Genomic DNA, 18,612 nt, shown 5'->3' with positions numbered 1-18,612 from the left:
GGGTTGTTGCTGTTGCTGTTGCCGTGCCCAGCCGGGTGCGCCGGTCGTGCCCTCGGTGCCAGGCTCGGTGCACAGCGGGGTGGGCGCTGCGGTGCGTGAGGCGCCCAGCACCAGCCCGCTCCGGGAGCAGGAGCTTGCCGTGTTTGTCTGATCTGACTGCTTTTAAATCACACCGTGAGGAGCCGGTCACCGGCACGAGCTCCGTGTCATCTGGCGGTGGCTCGGTGTGTGCGTATCTGTGGTGGGCTCTGTCGTGCTGCTCCCATCCGTATAATCACACGTTGTGTTGTCCTGACAGGTCTGCAAATGCCACCCACGAGGTCATCAATGCCACCCTCCACACTTTGCTGGCCGCTACTACCAAGCTGGTGGCACCTACACCTCCCAAGCCCATCCTTCCAGTTCAGACTGGAGTCCAAGCACAGCAAGAGGAACAGTCCAGTGGCATGACGATTTTTTTTAGTCTTCTTGTTATAGGTGAATGATGAACAAACTGAAAGTCTGTTAATCTCTGTTAACTGTAGTCTGTGTCTGAGGACATAGGCCAACTCAAAATCATAGTTATTATTTCTCCTCTGGTTCTCTCTCAGAAGTGGCATTTTGCACAGGCACAGGGATTTAGAGCATTTGTGGTGGTGGAAGCCGCTGCTTACACTGGTGCTTCTTGGTTTATTGGAGGTCTACTAAATCATTAGAAGTTTGCTTGTGTATTTTAAAAATAATACTTAAAAGTATATTTTACTCTTTTCCAACACTCCTGAATCTCCATTCTTTTCCCTTCACAGCTATTTGCATCATATTGGTGCATTTACTGATAGAATACCGGCTTCATTTTTTACCAGAGAGCGTGGCTGTTGTTTCCTTAGGTGAGTAACCATGACATTTTTATGTTGGATTTGTGTTAATCCAGGGACCGTCAGTGTTGTGCGCTGGAGATAATGCTCTGTTGTGTGTTAGCCATCACTAGAAAGATACAGCACACTGCATGCAGTGAAGAGAACAAGTAGTTCTCAGAGTTGAATTGATTGAAGAAATAAAGAAATGAGCATACGCACAGAGACTGGCCCAGGAAAATGACACCTGTAGGGATGTCACTCCCTGAGTACTTTGGCATCTTCCTCTGGTTTGCATCCTCAGGGTAGGACAAGATGTGCAGCACCCCCTGGTTATGAGGCTCCGGCCTTCCCTTTGAACTGGTACATGTGTTTATATTGGTGTTGGCAGATTTATGTCTGAGTGTGGGATTTTAATGTAGCTGGGGACTGCAAGTGTCCCAAAAACTCACCTGGACTGCCAAACCCTTAACTGTCCCAGCAGTACCATGACGAGAGCTCTTCCTATGGCTAGAGTTACAAGAGTGTCACCCTTCATGGACATCAGGTGTGTACTTCATTTTGAATAAATTTGGAGTATTTCTGAGCCTACAGTTTTATGTCAGGGTAATTTAATTTATTTGTATGCTGCTGCTCCTGATTTATAAATGTAAAATTGAGGAGCAAATCAGGCAAAATATTAATTATTTTCTCTAATGTATTTTTCTCTAATGTTCATTATTTTCTCAATGCACTCTCAGCCTGGTGGGAGTACAGCACCTATGTGATCCCTGCAGTTGCCAGCTCAGTGACCCTCTGGTCCTGCTAATGCTCTGCACAGCTGCAAGAGCACAGCTTGAGTTTCAAGCATCCAGTTTTGCCAGCAGTGCCAGAAGTGAGGTGTGTCCTGTTTTGACTTGTAAATTTAGCAGTCCTCTCAGGAAGTTATTGAAGGCTAATAAAAGTGGCAGCAGAGAAGAGAGATATGATTTTCACAAGTGTTTTTCCACCCATTGTCCAAGCTGCTCGGAAGCTTCTGGTTTATGTTTTCTAGAGGGTGTGTCTCTCCTGGTGGACAGGGTGGGAGTGCATTCTCTGAGGCTGGATTTTGATCCTCATCCTTATAAGTTGCTGGAATTTTGTTGGTAAAAATAGTTTCCAGAAATGTTTTTTCTCATGGATTTGTTACTGAGTTTTAACATGTTCTCAGGAAAAATAAAGGTTCGTTGCAATAAGAAAATGCCTATAAAATTTTCAAAAAATGAGGTATAGATTAACTGTTACAGACTTACCCTTCTAATTAGCCCCTTGACAAAACTGACCTGCCTGACTTAATAGAAACAGCTGATCTAAACCTACATTCATTCATTTAGTAATAAAGAAAGAGTAGTTTGTAAATGCATGTGGCATGTGAGTGGCTGTATCTGCATTCTGTCCTTCAAGGAATAGCAGACCTTTGATGTTGCTTCATTTATGTTTTCCTCTTCCTTTCCATAGAAGCCATTTCATGGAACAATTATTTCTACCCTCTGGGACCGATGCCTTCCCAGATTTTTGTATAAAGGAAGGCTTAGGCCTCGTGGCTTTGTGTGTGTGACACATCCATCAGCAGTAATCCATGTGATTCTGTTTGTGAGACTCTTTTGTTAGCTACAGCGTGAGAGGAGGTCTCATGAGTTGCAGAAGAGCACACTTAACACGAGTTACAGGAAAGCATACTTCAGGCTTCTCAGACACTCTGTACCTTTCATTTGGAGTATTTGGCTTCTGTCCCAGTGCTTGACTGTGAAGTCTCCATTCTGTAAATTATGAAACACAACTATACAGAAGCACAGATCTGAAATCTGGCTGAAGACAAGTTCCCTATAACTACTTGAAAACAATTGATGACAGTTCATGAGTTATCTTCATGACTTCCAGAAGAAATCTTGTTACAGTTTTATGTTTGAATATGTATGGGAGGAAAGAGGGCTATAACCTTTAACCACTGAGTTTGCAGCAGCCTTGATAAAATTCTATCTTCTGTATTCACATTATTTCTACATGACTTAAACAGTGTGTAATTCATTTGGAAAATACTTCTGACAGGATCTCCACCCTGATCAGAGTTTGTTGCCTTCTTCATTGCCAGAAAGGGCTATGATTTCATTCAAACAAAATTCACTTCTGTGGAGAAGACTGATTTCATTTAAGCTGCTTTAACTGCAAATAATATTGAAGTGACATGAAGCACAGATGCCTAACTCATAACTTCCTGATTCTTCAGCAAGAAAGGTGAAATTTCATTTGAGTGCAGCTTAGATGAGAAGTGGTTTTGAGTAGTTAAGCCTGTTATCTTTCTGAACCAGTGAGCATCACACTCTCGGTAGGTCTGTTTGGAGCTGGGATATCCCAAGAGACAATCTGTTGTGCAGGGAAACTCTGCAGTTATGTAACATATTGGAAACTGGGTATTTGGGGATTAAACCCAAAACCACCCAGTGTTTTCATGGTTTAGGAATGAAACTAACTTGCTGCACTATGTATTGCCTTGTTTTCACTTCTAAAACATGGAGAGCTGATAAACAGTGACATATTTTGTTGCTATTTCAGAATGTTTTCTTATTCTCTCCTAGGTATCCTTATGGGAGCTTTTATAAAAATCATAGAGGCTCAAAAGCTGGCCAACTGGAAGGTATAGTTGTAACAATTAATTTTTAATTGTAGAAAAATCCCTAAATCTTACAAAAAAGGCTTTGTAATACTTGATGTTTTAGAGGGCAGGTCCTGGCAGAAGTTTCTCCAAGAGCTGAAGTCTCCAGCGAAGCAAGGATTCTCCTACTGTTTATCCACATTACCAGAGCAATGAACTCTTCACTATTCCTGCTTTAATTTAAAATCTGCAGCATTTAAACTATGATTTTGTTTCACAGCACCAAACAATTTATTAGATCAATGAACTGGTTGAAGTCACAGTGATTTGAATTGCCAGTTCTAAACAGAATTTATATCAGCCAGCTGAACATCTTGGTCTAAGTAGTGAATTTTAATCCTAGCTTGCAATTTTATATTTCTTGGCAGCTATTGCCCTAAAGGAAGACCTTTTTCTCCTTAGTTGAAATACATTAAAATGCATAGATTTTCAATCTGATGTATCTTTTGAACTACATATTATACTTTTTTTTATCAGCTAACTACATTGATTCTGTGTACACTTGTTTAAACAATTACACAGCTCAGCAGTTGTGTTGAAATATTTCATTTTTACGTATGACGTCATTAGAAGCAGTAGGGGCTGCAGTAGTTAGTGCTTTTTCATTCATGATTTGTGTCAACTGGATTTGACTTAAAATTGGAAATTGGTTAAATGTCCACAACATCAGCATTTTAAATTAGTTTCTTATGGATTAAATAAAATAATCTGAGTAAGATCATGCATGTAAGAGAGAAAAAGAAAGCTTCATGCTCTGGTTGGAGCACTTGTTCTCTAAACACAGCGAATACTGATCACAGCTGATGAATTACATGGGAGTTTTCTGGGAAGTGTTGGTCTCATCTTGGAGGCACTGGGAAGCTGTGCTTGTTTATGTTGTCAGCCAAGGTGGAAGGCCACAGATATCATATTATTATTTTTTTATTTGAGTTATTTTCACTGTAATAAAGCTTAGGTTTTAACATAGGCTGTTGTAATGTTAGATCAATAATTGTGGACTTTATTACATGGTTTTAAATGGTTCTAAATTTACTAAATACCTTTTGTTTATCTGATAAGATAAAAAATGAAATATTTAACTGCAGGCTATATCCCTGTACAAAGCAAATCTTGGATAATCTCCCTGCCCTGAAAACTTTGCTATGTAATTTCTGGTGATCACGCCTTACTGGGTGTTCATTCAGGTTCAGCACTAAAACCTTGTGCTTGCTGGTTGTTCTTGGCCAGCACAGCTGATAGTCAGAGTCCTCATGTTTTATTTTCCTCTGCTTCCATGCAGCACAAACACAGTCCTTCCTTTCCATTGCTCTCAGTTCCTTGTCCAGCTCTGTTTCAGGTTTTTGTGGAGTGCAGCTCAGCTCTGTGGGTTTGCTGAGGTGCTGGCAGGAGCAGGCAGTGTCAGCCATGGGCTCACAGGGCTGTGCGTGCACGCCCGCGGCCTGAGCGTTTCAGCCCAAAGGATGAGTTTGGTTTGCTAAGCCCCCCAAATCCTTTAAGATGATTATCACTGGTACAGGCAGGAATGAGACTTTAAAGAGATGAGTACCTCTGTTTGGAAAGCTGGTGTTAGAACAGAACGGAGCAGTCCATCAGCTGTTCACGCCAGGTTTAAACAAGTTAATCAGTGCTCGTGGAGGTGACAGCTCTGGGGGGACCAGGAGGGAGGAAACAGGTGGGGAAAGAGACTGGCCCCTCAGCTGGCATTCATTTGCCTTCTGTGCCTACTCTGCCAGCAGAAAAACCAGGGTGCCAGGCTGGGGGTGCCGCATGAGCAGTGTTAGCCAGGGGATGAGATAAGTGACAAAGACTGAGGGCACAAAAAAATAGCATCTTACCTCATGGTGGGTTCCATTTATATCACTGTGATGGCAAAGAGGAACCATCAGAATAGTACCATTCAATTCAGGCAGAAATTACATCTGCTGAGAAGAATCCAGCCTCAGGCCCCTCAGGTGGTGTGTCACCTGAGCCTGGTCACCTGCAGGGGCACTGGGCTGATGATGTGATTTTCTTGTCAGGTGATGAGTTTTCCAGTGAAACTGCTTGGTCTCAGTTAACCAGTTCTGTTCAAACAGTGTCCAAGAGGTCACTGTTCCTTGGCAGTCCTTACAGATTTCCAGACTCTCAGATGAAGCGGGAATACTCTTTGTGGAACCAGGAAGATTTTTCCTTCACCATAAATAACCTGTTTTCTATGCAGCTTTTTTGGAGACAGTGATTTAAAATAAGTAACTCCTAGTTTTCTATCACTGGGTTGAAAAAGAACAATAGAAGCAGCAGCCCTGGAATAGTGTACTGTTCTTCAGTCTTGTACTTCATGATAAGAAGGGAGAAAGATTTTTCATTTTCCATCGCTATTTTTAATAGCTTTTCTTTTGGGAGATTTGATGTTATTTCAATAATTATGATATCCCTGAAATTATAATGATTTTTTCTTTTTTTGCAGGAAGAAGAAATGTTTCGTCCAAATATGTTTTTTCTGCTTTTGCTTCCACCTATTATATTTGAATCTGGATATTCACTGCACAAGGTCAGTCCCTGCCAGACACTCATTTTGGATGTTGAGGTTTTGTTTGGAACAGATTCTGCTTTTAATTATCTCCATGAAGCTTAGGATAATTGCATTAAATTCCATTATATTAATCATTAGGGAATTGAGAGTGCAAAATTTAAACCTCTTCAGCCCAGAGTGCAGGGAGTGTAGCTTGTTGCTGATAACTGAGTGCTGGCAAGGTGTCAGGTGCAGCACAAGCGAGGTTTTCCTTGGCTGGAGAGGTTCTTACCTCACCAGAGCTGTACAAGGGCTGCTGTGAAGGAGGAGAAGTGGGAAAGGTGGGGTCACTCCACAGCTAAAGAAGAGGAAAATGTGTGTAAGGTTGTGAGCCTTGCCTGGGGGCCCGTGTTTCCATGGGCATTTGTCACAGCTCTCCTCCTGGCCGAGGGGCTTGGGTGCTCCCTTGGGCAGCCCTTCAGCTCCAGCTGTGCTGCAGGAGAGGAGGGAACAGTGGCCATGGTGATGCCAGGAGCTGCTACCAACACTGGAGACCTCCTCATACAAAATCACAAGCAATGGACTAGCAACTGGGAAGTGTACAAGCCTTTTTCACATGCCCTGTCTCCAACAGAGGGATTAACTTACACTTTTGCCAGATGGGAAATATGTCTAAATGCTGGTGAATATCCAGCTGTTTGCCTGAGGATTGGGTTCTTGTTATGGTGCCAGACAGGGAATCAGTCCTGGGAGTCAGAGGAATTGCTGGTGTCCTCAGGAGAGCAGCAGTTTCTCTAGGCAGATGGTGTGGGTGTGTGTCCTGGGGTACCTGGAACCAAACTGAGCCTTTGTAATGGGAAACCCAGTTGTGAGTTAGAGTCTAATTAAATGGAAACCCAAACATGAGTTTTCCCTCAGGCCATTTGTACTAATTTACTTATTTTATTACTGTGTTCCAGGGTAATTTTTTTCAGAACATTGGTTCCATCATTCTGTTCTCAGTATTTGGCACTGCAATATCAGCTTTCATTGTAGGTGGAGGAATCTATTTCCTGGGCCGGGTAAGACTTACTGTTTAAAGCACTCAGTTTTATCTGGCTTGTTGTTTGAAAGTCCCTTTTTCAAGAGCAGACAAATAGAGTGCAAGTGAATTGCTGGGTCACAAAGTGCAGTTCTCTGCTCTCACAAAGGCAGTGTTACACACCCCTTCCATGGATATTGCTGCAGAGGCCGTGGAGTCTCCCTCCCTGAAGTACTCAAAAGCTCTCTGGTCACGATCCTGGGTCCCGTGTTCCAAGGGCCCTGTGGAGCTGGAGGGGTGGGGTAGGTGACCCCAGGGGTCCCTTCCAGCCTGAGCCACTCTGTGACACAGCATGTGTCATGGGAAAAGCAATTAACACTTGAGTTTTACTTTTTTCTAACTTCCACAGTCTTCCTGTTGGAAGGCTGTTCCAAAACCTGTGTTCTCTAGACCCATCTTATATTCCACAATATTAATTTTTTTTCTTTTTTTTTGCTTTTGTTGTTTGGTGTTTCCCATTGGTTACATATAGACACAGATATTTATCTTTTCTCTCAGACTTCATTCTGAAAGGCCAAGTATTGTATACTTTCCTCTTTGCCACTCAGATTTCTCCTCCTCTGAATGTCATGGTTACCCTTCTCACCTGACTCTGCTCTAGTTCCCTGATCTTGGGTGACCAGAATTGTAGCAGTAGGTTACAGTGGGAGGGCAGTGTTAAACTGGACAACATCACTACTGTGAATTTTTCTTCATAATAAATTCAGGATTTGATGAATAGTTTGTTTTTTAAGAACAGAAGAGCACCACAGTTAATTGTGATTATGTTCTACCTATTCTTTCAGGCTGATGTAATTTATAAACTCAACATGACAGACAGGTAAGCTCTTGGGGAAATGGTGTAGTATATGAAATAAAGCTTTCTTCAGGATAGCTGTAGGTGGGAAATGCACTACAGTTGGCCACCTCTTTTGGTCATTGTATAGACTGCTGAGATTCAACATTGTATATGAAACTAAGAAATAGATGGAACACTTCTATACCCTATTTATTACCCTTATTTCCAAATAGTATTGTATTATATTCCATCTTTTTGCATTCCAGTCTATTCTGTTCTGTGCTCAGTGATTTCTTGAGAGAGATACTGGGTGTTTTAACCAAACTTTAAGATTTGTAAACCTTGATTAGCTGGTATTATTAATATATGTGATAAGGGTATAACTTCCTTGTCCACATCCTCTCTTAAAAGACAGAGTAAGTTTTTCAGAATCAATAAGGTAAATTCTTCAAGAACTTGGCAAGTGGCCAAGTTCTTGTGACAGGAAAGAAAGTACTTTCTTATCACTGTGTAGAAACTGTAACACAAATGAGTTTTGTTACTGTTGTTCATGTAAGTTACTAGGTAGGTGTTTTTCTTTCATCTGGTTTCTTCGTTTGTGTTCTCCCAGTTTTGCATTCGGCTCTTTAATATCTGCAGTTGACCCTGTGGCTACTATTGCCATTTTCAATGCCCTTAATGTGGATCCTGTGCTTAACATGTTGGTTTTTGGAGAGAGTATTCTCAACGATGCAGTCTCAATTGTCCTGACCAAGTAAGTGCGTTGGAGCCACATATGTTTATGGAAACAGTCACTACATCATTTTCTGTTTGTTTTTTGGTCTACAGTTATTCTTCCATCTTCCTTTGGAGCACATTGTGTATTTCAGGTGTAAGGCTGAATCTTGTATGGTGCTTCTGTGTCAAAAGCAATCCATAACATGGACTGCATGGGCAGGGGACAGTAAATAATTGCCTCATTACCCCTACCTCAGAGCCTTATCTCATTGACCCTAGATAATGGATTCTTTCTAATTCCATTCATGATCAGCTCTCTTTCCATGGATGTCAGGCGCAGCAATATTCACCTTCCCTGCTGCTCTGTCTCTGTGCCATTGGCTTGTGCCCAGAGTGCCACCGTGCCTGGGGAGCAATACAGCGTGTCCATGCAGTGGGGTCGTGTTTATGTTGGGGCTACAGGAAAGAGGAACCTCCAGTACCCTTATCTTTTGCTTATGATAATTCTTTGGGGCTGAAAGAGAATGGATAAATATATCTTCATCTTATTGCTGTAGCCAATAGATGTGACTGTGAATGTATAGAAGGAACAGCTGTGCCAAGCAGGTAGTGAAGTCAATGTAATTTTCTAATGGATTAATTGCTTTTATTACAGTTGTGGTGCTTTCAGTGCTGAAGGCTAAAAGCAGCCAAAAGAAACACTAGCTAGAATCTGTGTATTCTTTGCACAGAATTTTCATTAAATATATTCCTGAAATTCAAAGAGGTTTCTTCCCTTTCCTGTGAAGAGCTGCTTTGTTTTCCTTCAGTGACCTTCTTGTCTCTCATCCACACCTAAATATTTGATGAGAGTTCTTCCTGTTCATTTGTTCTTCTCAGAGGATCACATGAGTTTTTAGCACTGTAAAATGTGTGTTCTTTTCCTTCTCAAAGTTTGAACATTGTTTTCAAATACTGGACATCACCATAGCCTATTTACGCCATTCTGGGATTCTTCAGAGGAGCAATGCTGGATTTTTAGCAGAATTAGGTTTCCCTTTGGGGATTACACTGAGGCTTGATTTAATGTCTTTTGACATTCCTCTTGTTATATATATCACAGTAAAAGCCTTTTAAGAGTGGTAGCTACAAAGAAATGGGAGTCTTTTTTGTTGTTATGTTCAAAAGATGTTTGATATTTTTGGATCCAGGCTTAGAATGTATAACCATTTCTTTTTATTTCTCTTTTAATTGTATCTAGCACAGCAGAAGGTTTGACAAGGGAAAATATGTCAGATGTAAGTGGATGGCAAACCTTTCTACAGGCACTGGGATACTTTCTCAAGATGTTCTTTGGCTCTGCAGCACTTGGCACACTTACTGGTCTTATTTCTGCATTAATATCCTTTTTTAATTTTGGTGATATATATGTATACATTGGTGAACTGCAACATCCTAGTAGTATTTTTCTCCCCATCTTCTCCAGCATTTCTTAGAGGATATTTCTTATTAGACATTATTTTGGTTTTATGTTAGTGTGCATTTTAGTGTATTAAAAGTGGCATCAAATTTTTATGAACGTAATTAAGGTCTGAAATGTTGTATAATAGCTTATGTGCATTGGAGTGTTATAAGATATGGTAATTGTTTTGTAAATTCAAAATATATTAATTCCATTTCAATACCAATCCATTTTAACAAGCATATGGCTTCTTTTTTACATACATAAAACAGTTAATTAAAAAGAAAAAAAAGCTGCTTTTCCCGGGGGCCTTTGAGTCAGCCCAGCTCGTTTGTCCCTATGGATCATGTGCAGGCAGCTGAATGCAGACACTGTTCTGTTTGGATTTACCCTGGCTTATATTTTGCCTCTTCCACTTCCATGAATTGGTTGCTAACCAACCCAGGAGCTGCTCTGCTGAGATCAGGAAGGCTGTTTGCTGTGGCCCAGACACCTTTGTTACTTCTTGGGCTGGTTTAATGCTAGCTCTGACTTCACTGTGTGAGCTCTGGGCTGTGCAGTTGTACTTGGATCAGCTGGGACACACTGCCAAACACTTGGTTTGTAAACAACAAGGAGAGAATGTTTGATTAAATACACACTTATTTCCCCTTTTAGTTCATCAGCCTAATTCAAAAACTTTGAAATTATTCCATACATCACAACAAAAGAGGGAGATAGATGTTCAACACTTCTTTGACTCATATCTAAATTATACCAAGTCAAAGAGAAAAGCAGCTTGTTTGCCCTTTAGAGTTACTTGTGCCTCGAAAGTATTTGACTTACCGGCTGTTATCAGTATTGTAGAGGCACATCAATAAGAGATCTTTTTCTGTCTCTAGCTCTGTCTTCTGACAGACTTCTACCGGCAGCAGCTTCTATAAGAAACATTCCTCTCATAAGAAATTACTGATCTTTCCATACTTGAGTCGAAGGCCAATATGTAGATTTTATTGGCTATTCAGTAGAGAAGTACATTAAGCATAATCATTGTTTTGTAATGGAATGAACACATCAAAATATTTCTTTGATTTATTTTTTAATTTACTTTTTCCATAACATTTCTGTGTGTACGTACTAAAGCACATTGATTTAAGGAAGACACCTTCCCTAGAATTTGGGATGATGATTATCTTTGCTTACCTTCCTTATGGACTTGCAGAAGGGATCTCGCTCTCAGGTGAGTAGCAAAATGAGTTCTGACCACGCTGTTTGGTATGTTAAAATATTTGTATTGCTGTAGAAGTGGGTTTTGCCTTGTGAGAAGATTACTCTGGAGGGTTTCAGCAGTAAATCCTTGCAGAGTCTTGTGCTGACTGCCCTGTTCTTGCCCACAGGTATCATGGCAATCCTGTTCTCTGGCATCGTGATGTCTCACTACACTCACCACAACCTGTCCCCAGTGACACAGATCCTGATGCAGCAGACACTCAGAACTGTGGCTTTCATGTGTGGTAGGTGCTGCCTGCTATTAAATCTGGTATTAATCCTTTAAAATTTCACTTGCATGGAGCTGTGATTCTGTTGGGAGCAGCAGAGGTGTGACTGCATCCAGGGATTTGTATGTCCATGCTCCTTGTCTTTAAGAGAAGGATTCCCGAGAGTGGAGGCTGGAAGGCACTCAAAAGTCACCTTTCCTGCCACACTGGATAAAACATGCAGTAAATCTCTCTCCCATCCTGCAGGCTCCTGCTAAGATTTGCCATAAGATTGATGGCCAAATAGAGATCACTGACTCCTGTGTTCCTCTAGTCTGTTTTTAGTTCTAGGAGATGGGGGTTGAGTGGTATTTTTTAATGTTTTTTAGTATAAAAAGCTACTTGCAAAGACAGTAACTTTACATGTGGAGGTTTTTGGAAGTAGTGGTACAAGCAGCTCAGTCCTAGAGCGTTTCCAGTTCCTTTTCCAAACAAAACCTTTGAAGAAATGACATGTTCCTGCATTACGAACATGTCCCTGGTTTCTGGGGGCTGCCATGAATGAATTCTGTATTATTTGCAGGAGGATGCAGTGTGATCAGGGAGTGGCTTTGCTGCAGAGGGAACTTAACCACTCCTTAGTGAGCACCAGCAGCTCTCCAGGGTTTGGTCAGGAAATCCTGTTTTATACTGTATGTAGTAATTAGTAACAGTAGAAAAGGTTTTGTGGAATTGTTTATTTAAATGTGATTTCTCTTTTTCAGAAACGTGTGTTTTTGCATTTCTTGGCCTGTCAATTTTTAGTTTTCCTCACAAGTTTGAAATGTCCTTTGTCATCTGGTGCATAGTAGGTATTTACTTCCTTCCATATCTTTTTAGATGCATTTTTGGTATTGGGGAGGGGGGAACACCTTACAGTTAAAAGATTTTAGAATAATTGTTACGATTTATAGGCTTTTATAAAAAATTCTCTGACTCTTTTCCTAATTCTTTTGTTTTTAAACCCATTTCAGAGTGCCTTAGTGCAGTGACTGTGGATCACGTTTCACCTGTTGCCATGATAATGGTTTAATATCAGCGTGAGAAGTGTGTTCCTTTTGCAGTGAGGGCAATGTGGGTCCCTTTCCAGCTGTGTACAGCAGTGTACACTGGCCCATTCAGTGCATGGTTCAAGGGAAGGATTGTTATCTACAGCTTCCCCAGATAGGGATATCAGCACAGGGAACAGCTCTGCCTGCACTGCACACAGCTTTCCTAGCTAATATATATCTAAGGTGTGACACTTCCTTCTGGGTGGCATTGCTCTCTCAGGCGTGATGCAACTTGTGTAATTTTGGGGTGATTCATAAAGGAAAACAGCACAGCCCTTCAAGGATCCTGCTGACTAATTCTAGGATATTTACCTTATCGAGGTCTGTTTGTAGTGGAGCTTAAAAACAATGCTCTGAGAAAACCTTGCCTTTTTCTGAGTTAAAGTTTTCTCTGTGTTTGTTAATTGTTTGCCATTAAATCAATAGTCCCCTTTTTTTTCTTTTCTGCTCTCGAAAGTGTTGCTTCAGTGTGGGGTATGTTTTATAGCCTTACCCAAGGACGTGTTGAGAAACAGGCTGACGTGTATTTGTTTGGCTCCTGGCCTTTCTGAGCAACAGGGAGACAATAGAAATACCTTACTGCCTCTTGGCTGCTGCACCAAGGGAGTGATTAAAGGAGCTGAACTGAGGAGCACTTTTACCCAAAGTACTTCTTGGTCTCCCTGGAATGTCTCCTGGGTTCCATTTATTTATTATAAGTAAAGTAACTTGGTCTCCATAAGTGACAGGTCTGATTTAGTTTCAGTTAAGCAGACAAAAGGTTTCAGGAGCAAAATTCCATAATGCCCTGTGCTGAGGAGTTTCTCTCTGTTCATGGAGCAGCATACCTGCCTGTGAGCAAAAAGAGCATATTCACCTTGCCCTGTAAAACCTGCTGCAGCTGGGGCCTTGTGGATGTAACACATCAAATGGTCTTTTGCTTTTATTTCTGTTTTTCAGGTGTTGGTTCTCTTTGGTAGAGCAGTGAATATTTTTCCGCTTTCCTACCTACTCAACTTTTTCCGTGATCATAAAATCACTCCCAAAATGATGTTTATCATGTGGTTTAGTGGTAAGTTAAAGCTCAGAATACTGAGAACCAGAAAAAATGTTTTATCTCTTTCATTGTGTGGCCCACTCGAGGAGGAACCAGTTTCTCATTGGTTGAGCAAAACTCAGCTGAACATTTGCACTATTCTGAAACCCAAGTGCAAGGCAATGTTCTCTTTCCCCTTTGTGCTGGAGGACTTTGCTCTGGTGAGCCCCACAAGGGCTTTTCTGCATGGAGTCTGCTTGTCTCTCTAGGCCCAGCAGCTTCACAGTTTGACCAAGAGTGTCTGAAATGCTCAGACTCGTTTAGGGTGGCAGCCAAGTGGTGGCTAATGGGCACGGACAGGATTGTGAAGGCCCTTTGGAGGGTGGAGAATTGTGAAGGCCCTTTGGAGGGTGGAGAATTGTGAAGGCCCTTTGGAGGGTGGAGAATCGCTGCTGGGCTCTCCGGGTGCTCAGGTGCTGCTGTTGGTGACTCTCCCTTGCTGCCCTGTTCTCTCTCCTGAGGATTACGTGGTGCCATTCCCTATGCCCTCAGCCTGCACCTGGGCCTGGAGCCCATCGAGAAGCGGCAGCTCATCGGCACCACGACCATCATCATCGTGCTCTTCACCATCCTGCTGCTGGGAGGGGGAACCATGCCCCTCATCAGGCTCGTGGACATCGAGGACTCCAAACCACGCAAGAGGAGCAAGAAGGACGTCAATCTTAGCAAGACAGAGAAGATGGTTTGTTTGGGCTTTCATTCATAGCATCACTGGGGTTTGGGTGGAGAGTTTTTTCCAGTTCAGACATTTTTCAGGACTAGTACATGATTTTTTACTAAAAAGTATGATGAAGGCAGTAGAAAAAGCTAAGGTAGTAGGACAAAGCCAAGCGATATAATTTTAAAATATCCCAAAGACAGAGTTTGGTTAGTGTTTATACAAAATATGTGTTTGGACAAGGGGAGGAGAAATAGTCCATTAGTTCAATCCAATTACAGGTTGATCTATATAAATTAAAGTAATCCCTGGGAAAGCATAAAGCAGGTGATAGAGGATTGAGTCGTATACAGAGAGAAAGTAGTTGCTACAGTGTGAGATGGAAATTAATCATAAAAGGCAGATGGAAATTATTTTGAAAAATTCAGAGGCCATGAGAAGGTCATAACAATAGCCCCCCTCTGACTGGACTTTATTTTAAAGCAATTTCTGGCAAAGCAAGAGATCTGACAAAGCCAAAAGCCACTCTGAAATGTCTTGTGCAAAAGATGAGAATAATAAGTATCACAGAACATTTTTTGCCTGTTTTTCTCTAAACCATTGAGAAGTATATGCAGGGTATTGTTCTGGAGGATCTTGAGAACATTTTCTCTTTGCATGAGGTTGGTTGTAGTCTTTAGAATGACCTTGCACTGTCCACACAAGGAAGTGCAGGCAGAGTGCAGGGACAGGGCGTGTTTGACAGGGCTCGTTTTCAGTGGGACAATGACAGCAGTGGTGCTTGCTGGATGAAAGCATTGTCCAGCTCACAAGAGAAAACCTGCACAGCAGAAACCTGTTCTCAGCAATAGTGACAATACAAAACATGGAACATATGAGGTCTTTTCCCTTTCAGCATGGAAAGGGAACTAAGTGGCACTGGGATTCAATGGCTGAACAGACTCACAGTCCTAAGCCCTGCAAGGCTGGGATGGGGATCAATTCCATATTGTTCCAGCACGACAGCTGGTTGTGACAAGGGACACCACAGAGCAGGGGCTGAAGCGAGGTGCTGGGATGACTGCCACTTCTTTCAGTTATTCCATCTTTGCGATTTTTCTAGGGAAACACTATAGAATCTGAGCATTTGTCAGAGCTCACAGAGGAGGAATATGAAGCCCAGTACATAAAACGTCAGAACCTCAAAGGGTTTATGCGGCTTGATGTGGAGTATTTGAATCCTTTCTTCACCAGAAGACTCACACAAGAGGTAAGTCTTCCTTATTTTCTTGAAGAAGAGAAACTGGTCGAGTTGGTGGTTGTCCTCAGTACCACACAGGGCTCATCGTGCAGGCACACGACGTATGTGGGGACAGTGGGACATCTGTGTATTGCTCATGCATAGAGAGAGCAGCTGTAATGAGCAGCTGCTCTGTAAGTTGGATTAAATGAGCATCTCAGAGCTCCCCCAGTTAAACTTGGTGTAGGGATTTGCTGAACTCGCCTTTAAATCGTGCAGGGAACCGTGAAGGGCATCAGGAGTCACTGGCTGCTAGAAAAAGCAGCTGCCACTCGAGCAGAGTTTTTAAAGAGCTGTCACACACACTTCCTGCCTCTTACTGTCAGTGGCCCTGTGACTTCTGGAGCTGTGCTGTTGCTGAAGAGTGCAGTTTGTATCTTGGAACAGGGCAGCAGCATTGCACCCTGTGCTTTCCAGACTGCTCACTTCCCAGAGACAGGGTTCTGGGGCTGTACGTGCAAAACAACACCTGACAGTAACTTAACACTGAGTGGCCCCAAGGTGTAAATACTGTGCCTTTTTCACTCCCATGCTTCAGAAATCTGAGGCTCCTTAGTCACAGAATTCACTGTTTTTCCAATTTCCCATGGAAGCATTTTGGCTGTGGAGTTAATAATTTTGTGTAAGTGCACATTCCATCTTCCTAGCCTGCTCAAAAGTACTGGTTTTCCTCTTGTTTTGTACTTTTCAAAAGTACCATTTCGGCACTTTCCTACAAAAACTAAAGTCATTTATTGCAAAACCAGAAAGGAATCAAAAACCAAAGTAAGCATCTGATTCGTAGTTGGTAGCCAAAAGCACAGGCTGCCATCCAGATTGCAACCAAAAGCTGGAAAAATAAGCATGTGAATCACCACGGCAGGCCACAAGGTTCCCAGTGTCCCTGGGAGCACGAGGAGGAGAGTCAAAGCCAGGCCCTCCAGACAGCATTAGGATTGTTGAAACACAGAGCAGGACTGTCTAGAGAACACAGGTAAAAACACCCATCACCAGAGCTGTCATCTGTAGCAATAATTAATGTTTTCTGTTGGGAGGCAGAGGGGCAGTGGTGCTCAGAGGGCAGGAGCAGATGATTTCCTGAGGGCTGTGCCCAGCCCTGGCCCTGCAGTGCCCTGGCAGGTGAAATGCTGTGCTTTGCTTTGCCCCAGGACCTGCACGACGGGCGCATCCAGATGAAGACCCTGACCAACAAGTGGTACGAGGAGGTGCGCCAGGGCCCCTCGGGCTCCGAGGACGACGAGCAGGAGCTGCTGCAGCAGAGCGGGGCCGGGGCGCGCTGAGCTCCGCGCGCCCCCGGGGCCAGGCTGCGTGGGAGTGCTGGGCCAGGGCTGGGCTCCTGCACTGCAGCCTTTGCTCCTTGTTTAGGTGAGAGCCACAGCTCTGCTGTCACTGTTCAGGAAGGGAAACCCTCCAGGGTCAGACACTGGGTGGGCTCAAGGAAGAACCTTCTGCTCAGACTTCACTGCGCAGCAAATTCCAGGCAGCCCGATGAAGGGCAGAACCATCTGCCATGGAATGATGACATTGGTAATGGGGATGGGCTTGTTCCCATCCCAAAACCTAATGGGATCACACGCTGCAGGACAGGGCCAGGGCCTGTGTGTGGCTCTGCAAAACCAATTGCACTTTACCTTTTATATATATATAAATATATTCATTCACAGCATGAAGAGTCTTGACAGCTTATACTGTGAATTTGTTTCAGCACTAGTAAAGGAATCTGACTGGAGGAGATGTATAATTTATGGAATTTGCACATTTTGAACCCAGAAAAGATGCATACCTTGACAAGAGCAGATGTTGCACATACAGGGAATCACCTCTGAAAATGTAGTTTTGTCACTTAAGAAATCCTTGACTTCTGTTTTATGGGACTTTTCGGTTTTTATAGTAAGGGATCTGATCCACAGTACTGATTATAGCATGGTTTTGGGGAAATGGGGGTCTGTGACAGCACAGAACTGCGTTTGAAATTGTAGTTTCTTTTCTTTGGCTAAAGCCAGTTGCAGTTGGGTTTCTATAATTGGCAGTTGCTCCTTGCTGGCACTTTGGCTTCAAATCTTATAAAAGAGCAGCTTCTGTTTTGCCTAATTTATGAAATGTCCCTAACACTCCAGAATTCACCAGTGGAATTTTTAAGCTTCAGTGGAAGCAAAAGCAGGACATACATGAGGAAAAAGAGCCTTCAAAATCTAATCCAGGTACAGAAAGATTAATATTGCACCTGGCTGAAGCAGCCTCTGCTGGGAAGTGCCAAACAGCTTCCATTAAGCTGTTCCATTTTTCTCTTCTGCTTACTCTCTTTCAGATTCTGTTTATTATCACTGCATTTGTTCTCCATGGCCCAGTGTTTGCTCGGCATTGCCAACACCTGAACGTCTTTACACATTTGCCATGGTGACACAAGCAGCAGTTTGCTCCCACTGCCAAATTCCTCCTTGGTCATTTTCATATCCACTGTCAGGATGTGAATTACAGTTCAGCACCCAAATCTGACATGCAAATGTGCATGTTTGTTTCTGAAGATGTGAGACTTAGTTTTGGTCTGGTTTTGCTACTGAGTTTTTTAATCTGCTGCTTACCTACCGAGAGAATAAAAGTTCAAGAATGTATTCAGAATCCTGAACCTGTTGTCTGAGCGGTTTTTCAGAATACCACATCTTGTTCCCTGCTGCCCTTTCCCTGCCTGTGGAAAGGGCCTCGCTGCTTGTCCCAGAGCTGGGACACGCACAGCTGGGGCTGAGCAGGCTGTGAAAGCCTTGGGTCCTTGTTTCATCCATGGGGGATCTGTGTGAACATCGGCCTTTCTGTCGCCCTTCTAGACCCCAGCACACTGAATTAAACTTCAGTTACCCATCACTCCTACTGCGTTTCTCACCTTTTCGCCCAGGAGCTGCTGGCAGGTCCCTGAGAGCTTCTCCTCAGGTGTTCGGTGGTGGAGCTACTGTTACCCCGGGGGTGGCACGATGCCCCAGTCCCGCTGCCGTGCCCGAGGGCCGCGCTTCCCGGCGGTTCCCGGCGGGTTCCGGGCCCTCCCCGC

At 43.0% G+C, this 18,612-nt stretch overlaps 1 protein-coding gene across 1 annotated transcript in view; it reads left to right on the top strand.

The window, feature by feature from the left end:
* Nucleotides 1–18,431, top strand: part of SLC9A8 (solute carrier family 9 member A8) — an 18,809-nt gene extending 378 nt beyond the window's left edge. Inside the window, exons 2-17 of the mRNA XM_031059094.1 lie at nt 32–141; nt 299–477; nt 786–866; nt 3,428–3,486; nt 5,951–6,034; nt 6,955–7,056; nt 7,862–7,896; nt 8,465–8,608; nt 9,812–9,950; nt 11,126–11,231; nt 11,389–11,505; nt 12,234–12,316; nt 13,500–13,611; nt 14,097–14,317; nt 15,396–15,542; nt 16,721–18,431. Coding sequence (XP_030914954.1) covers nt 32–141; nt 299–477; nt 786–866; nt 3,428–3,486; nt 5,951–6,034; nt 6,955–7,056; nt 7,862–7,896; nt 8,465–8,608; nt 9,812–9,950; nt 11,126–11,231; nt 11,389–11,505; nt 12,234–12,316; nt 13,500–13,611; nt 14,097–14,317; nt 15,396–15,542; nt 16,721–16,852 — 1,851 coding nt within the window. The 3' untranslated portion in view covers nt 16,853–18,431. The remainder of the gene's footprint in view (nt 1–31; nt 142–298; nt 478–785; nt 867–3,427; nt 3,487–5,950; nt 6,035–6,954; nt 7,057–7,861; nt 7,897–8,464; nt 8,609–9,811; nt 9,951–11,125; nt 11,232–11,388; nt 11,506–12,233; nt 12,317–13,499; nt 13,612–14,096; nt 14,318–15,395; nt 15,543–16,720) is intronic.
* Nucleotides 18,432–18,612: the final 181 nt, after the last annotated feature.

Source organism: Geospiza fortis, unplaced genomic scaffold, assembly GCF_000277835.1.
Source record: "Geospiza fortis unplaced genomic scaffold, GeoFor_1.0 scaffold361, whole genome shotgun sequence".
Lineage (NCBI taxonomy): Eukaryota > Metazoa > Chordata > Aves > Passeriformes > Thraupidae > Geospiza > Geospiza fortis.
Note: the sequence above shows the minus strand (reverse complement) of the source record. Positions and strands in the feature narration are given on the sequence as shown.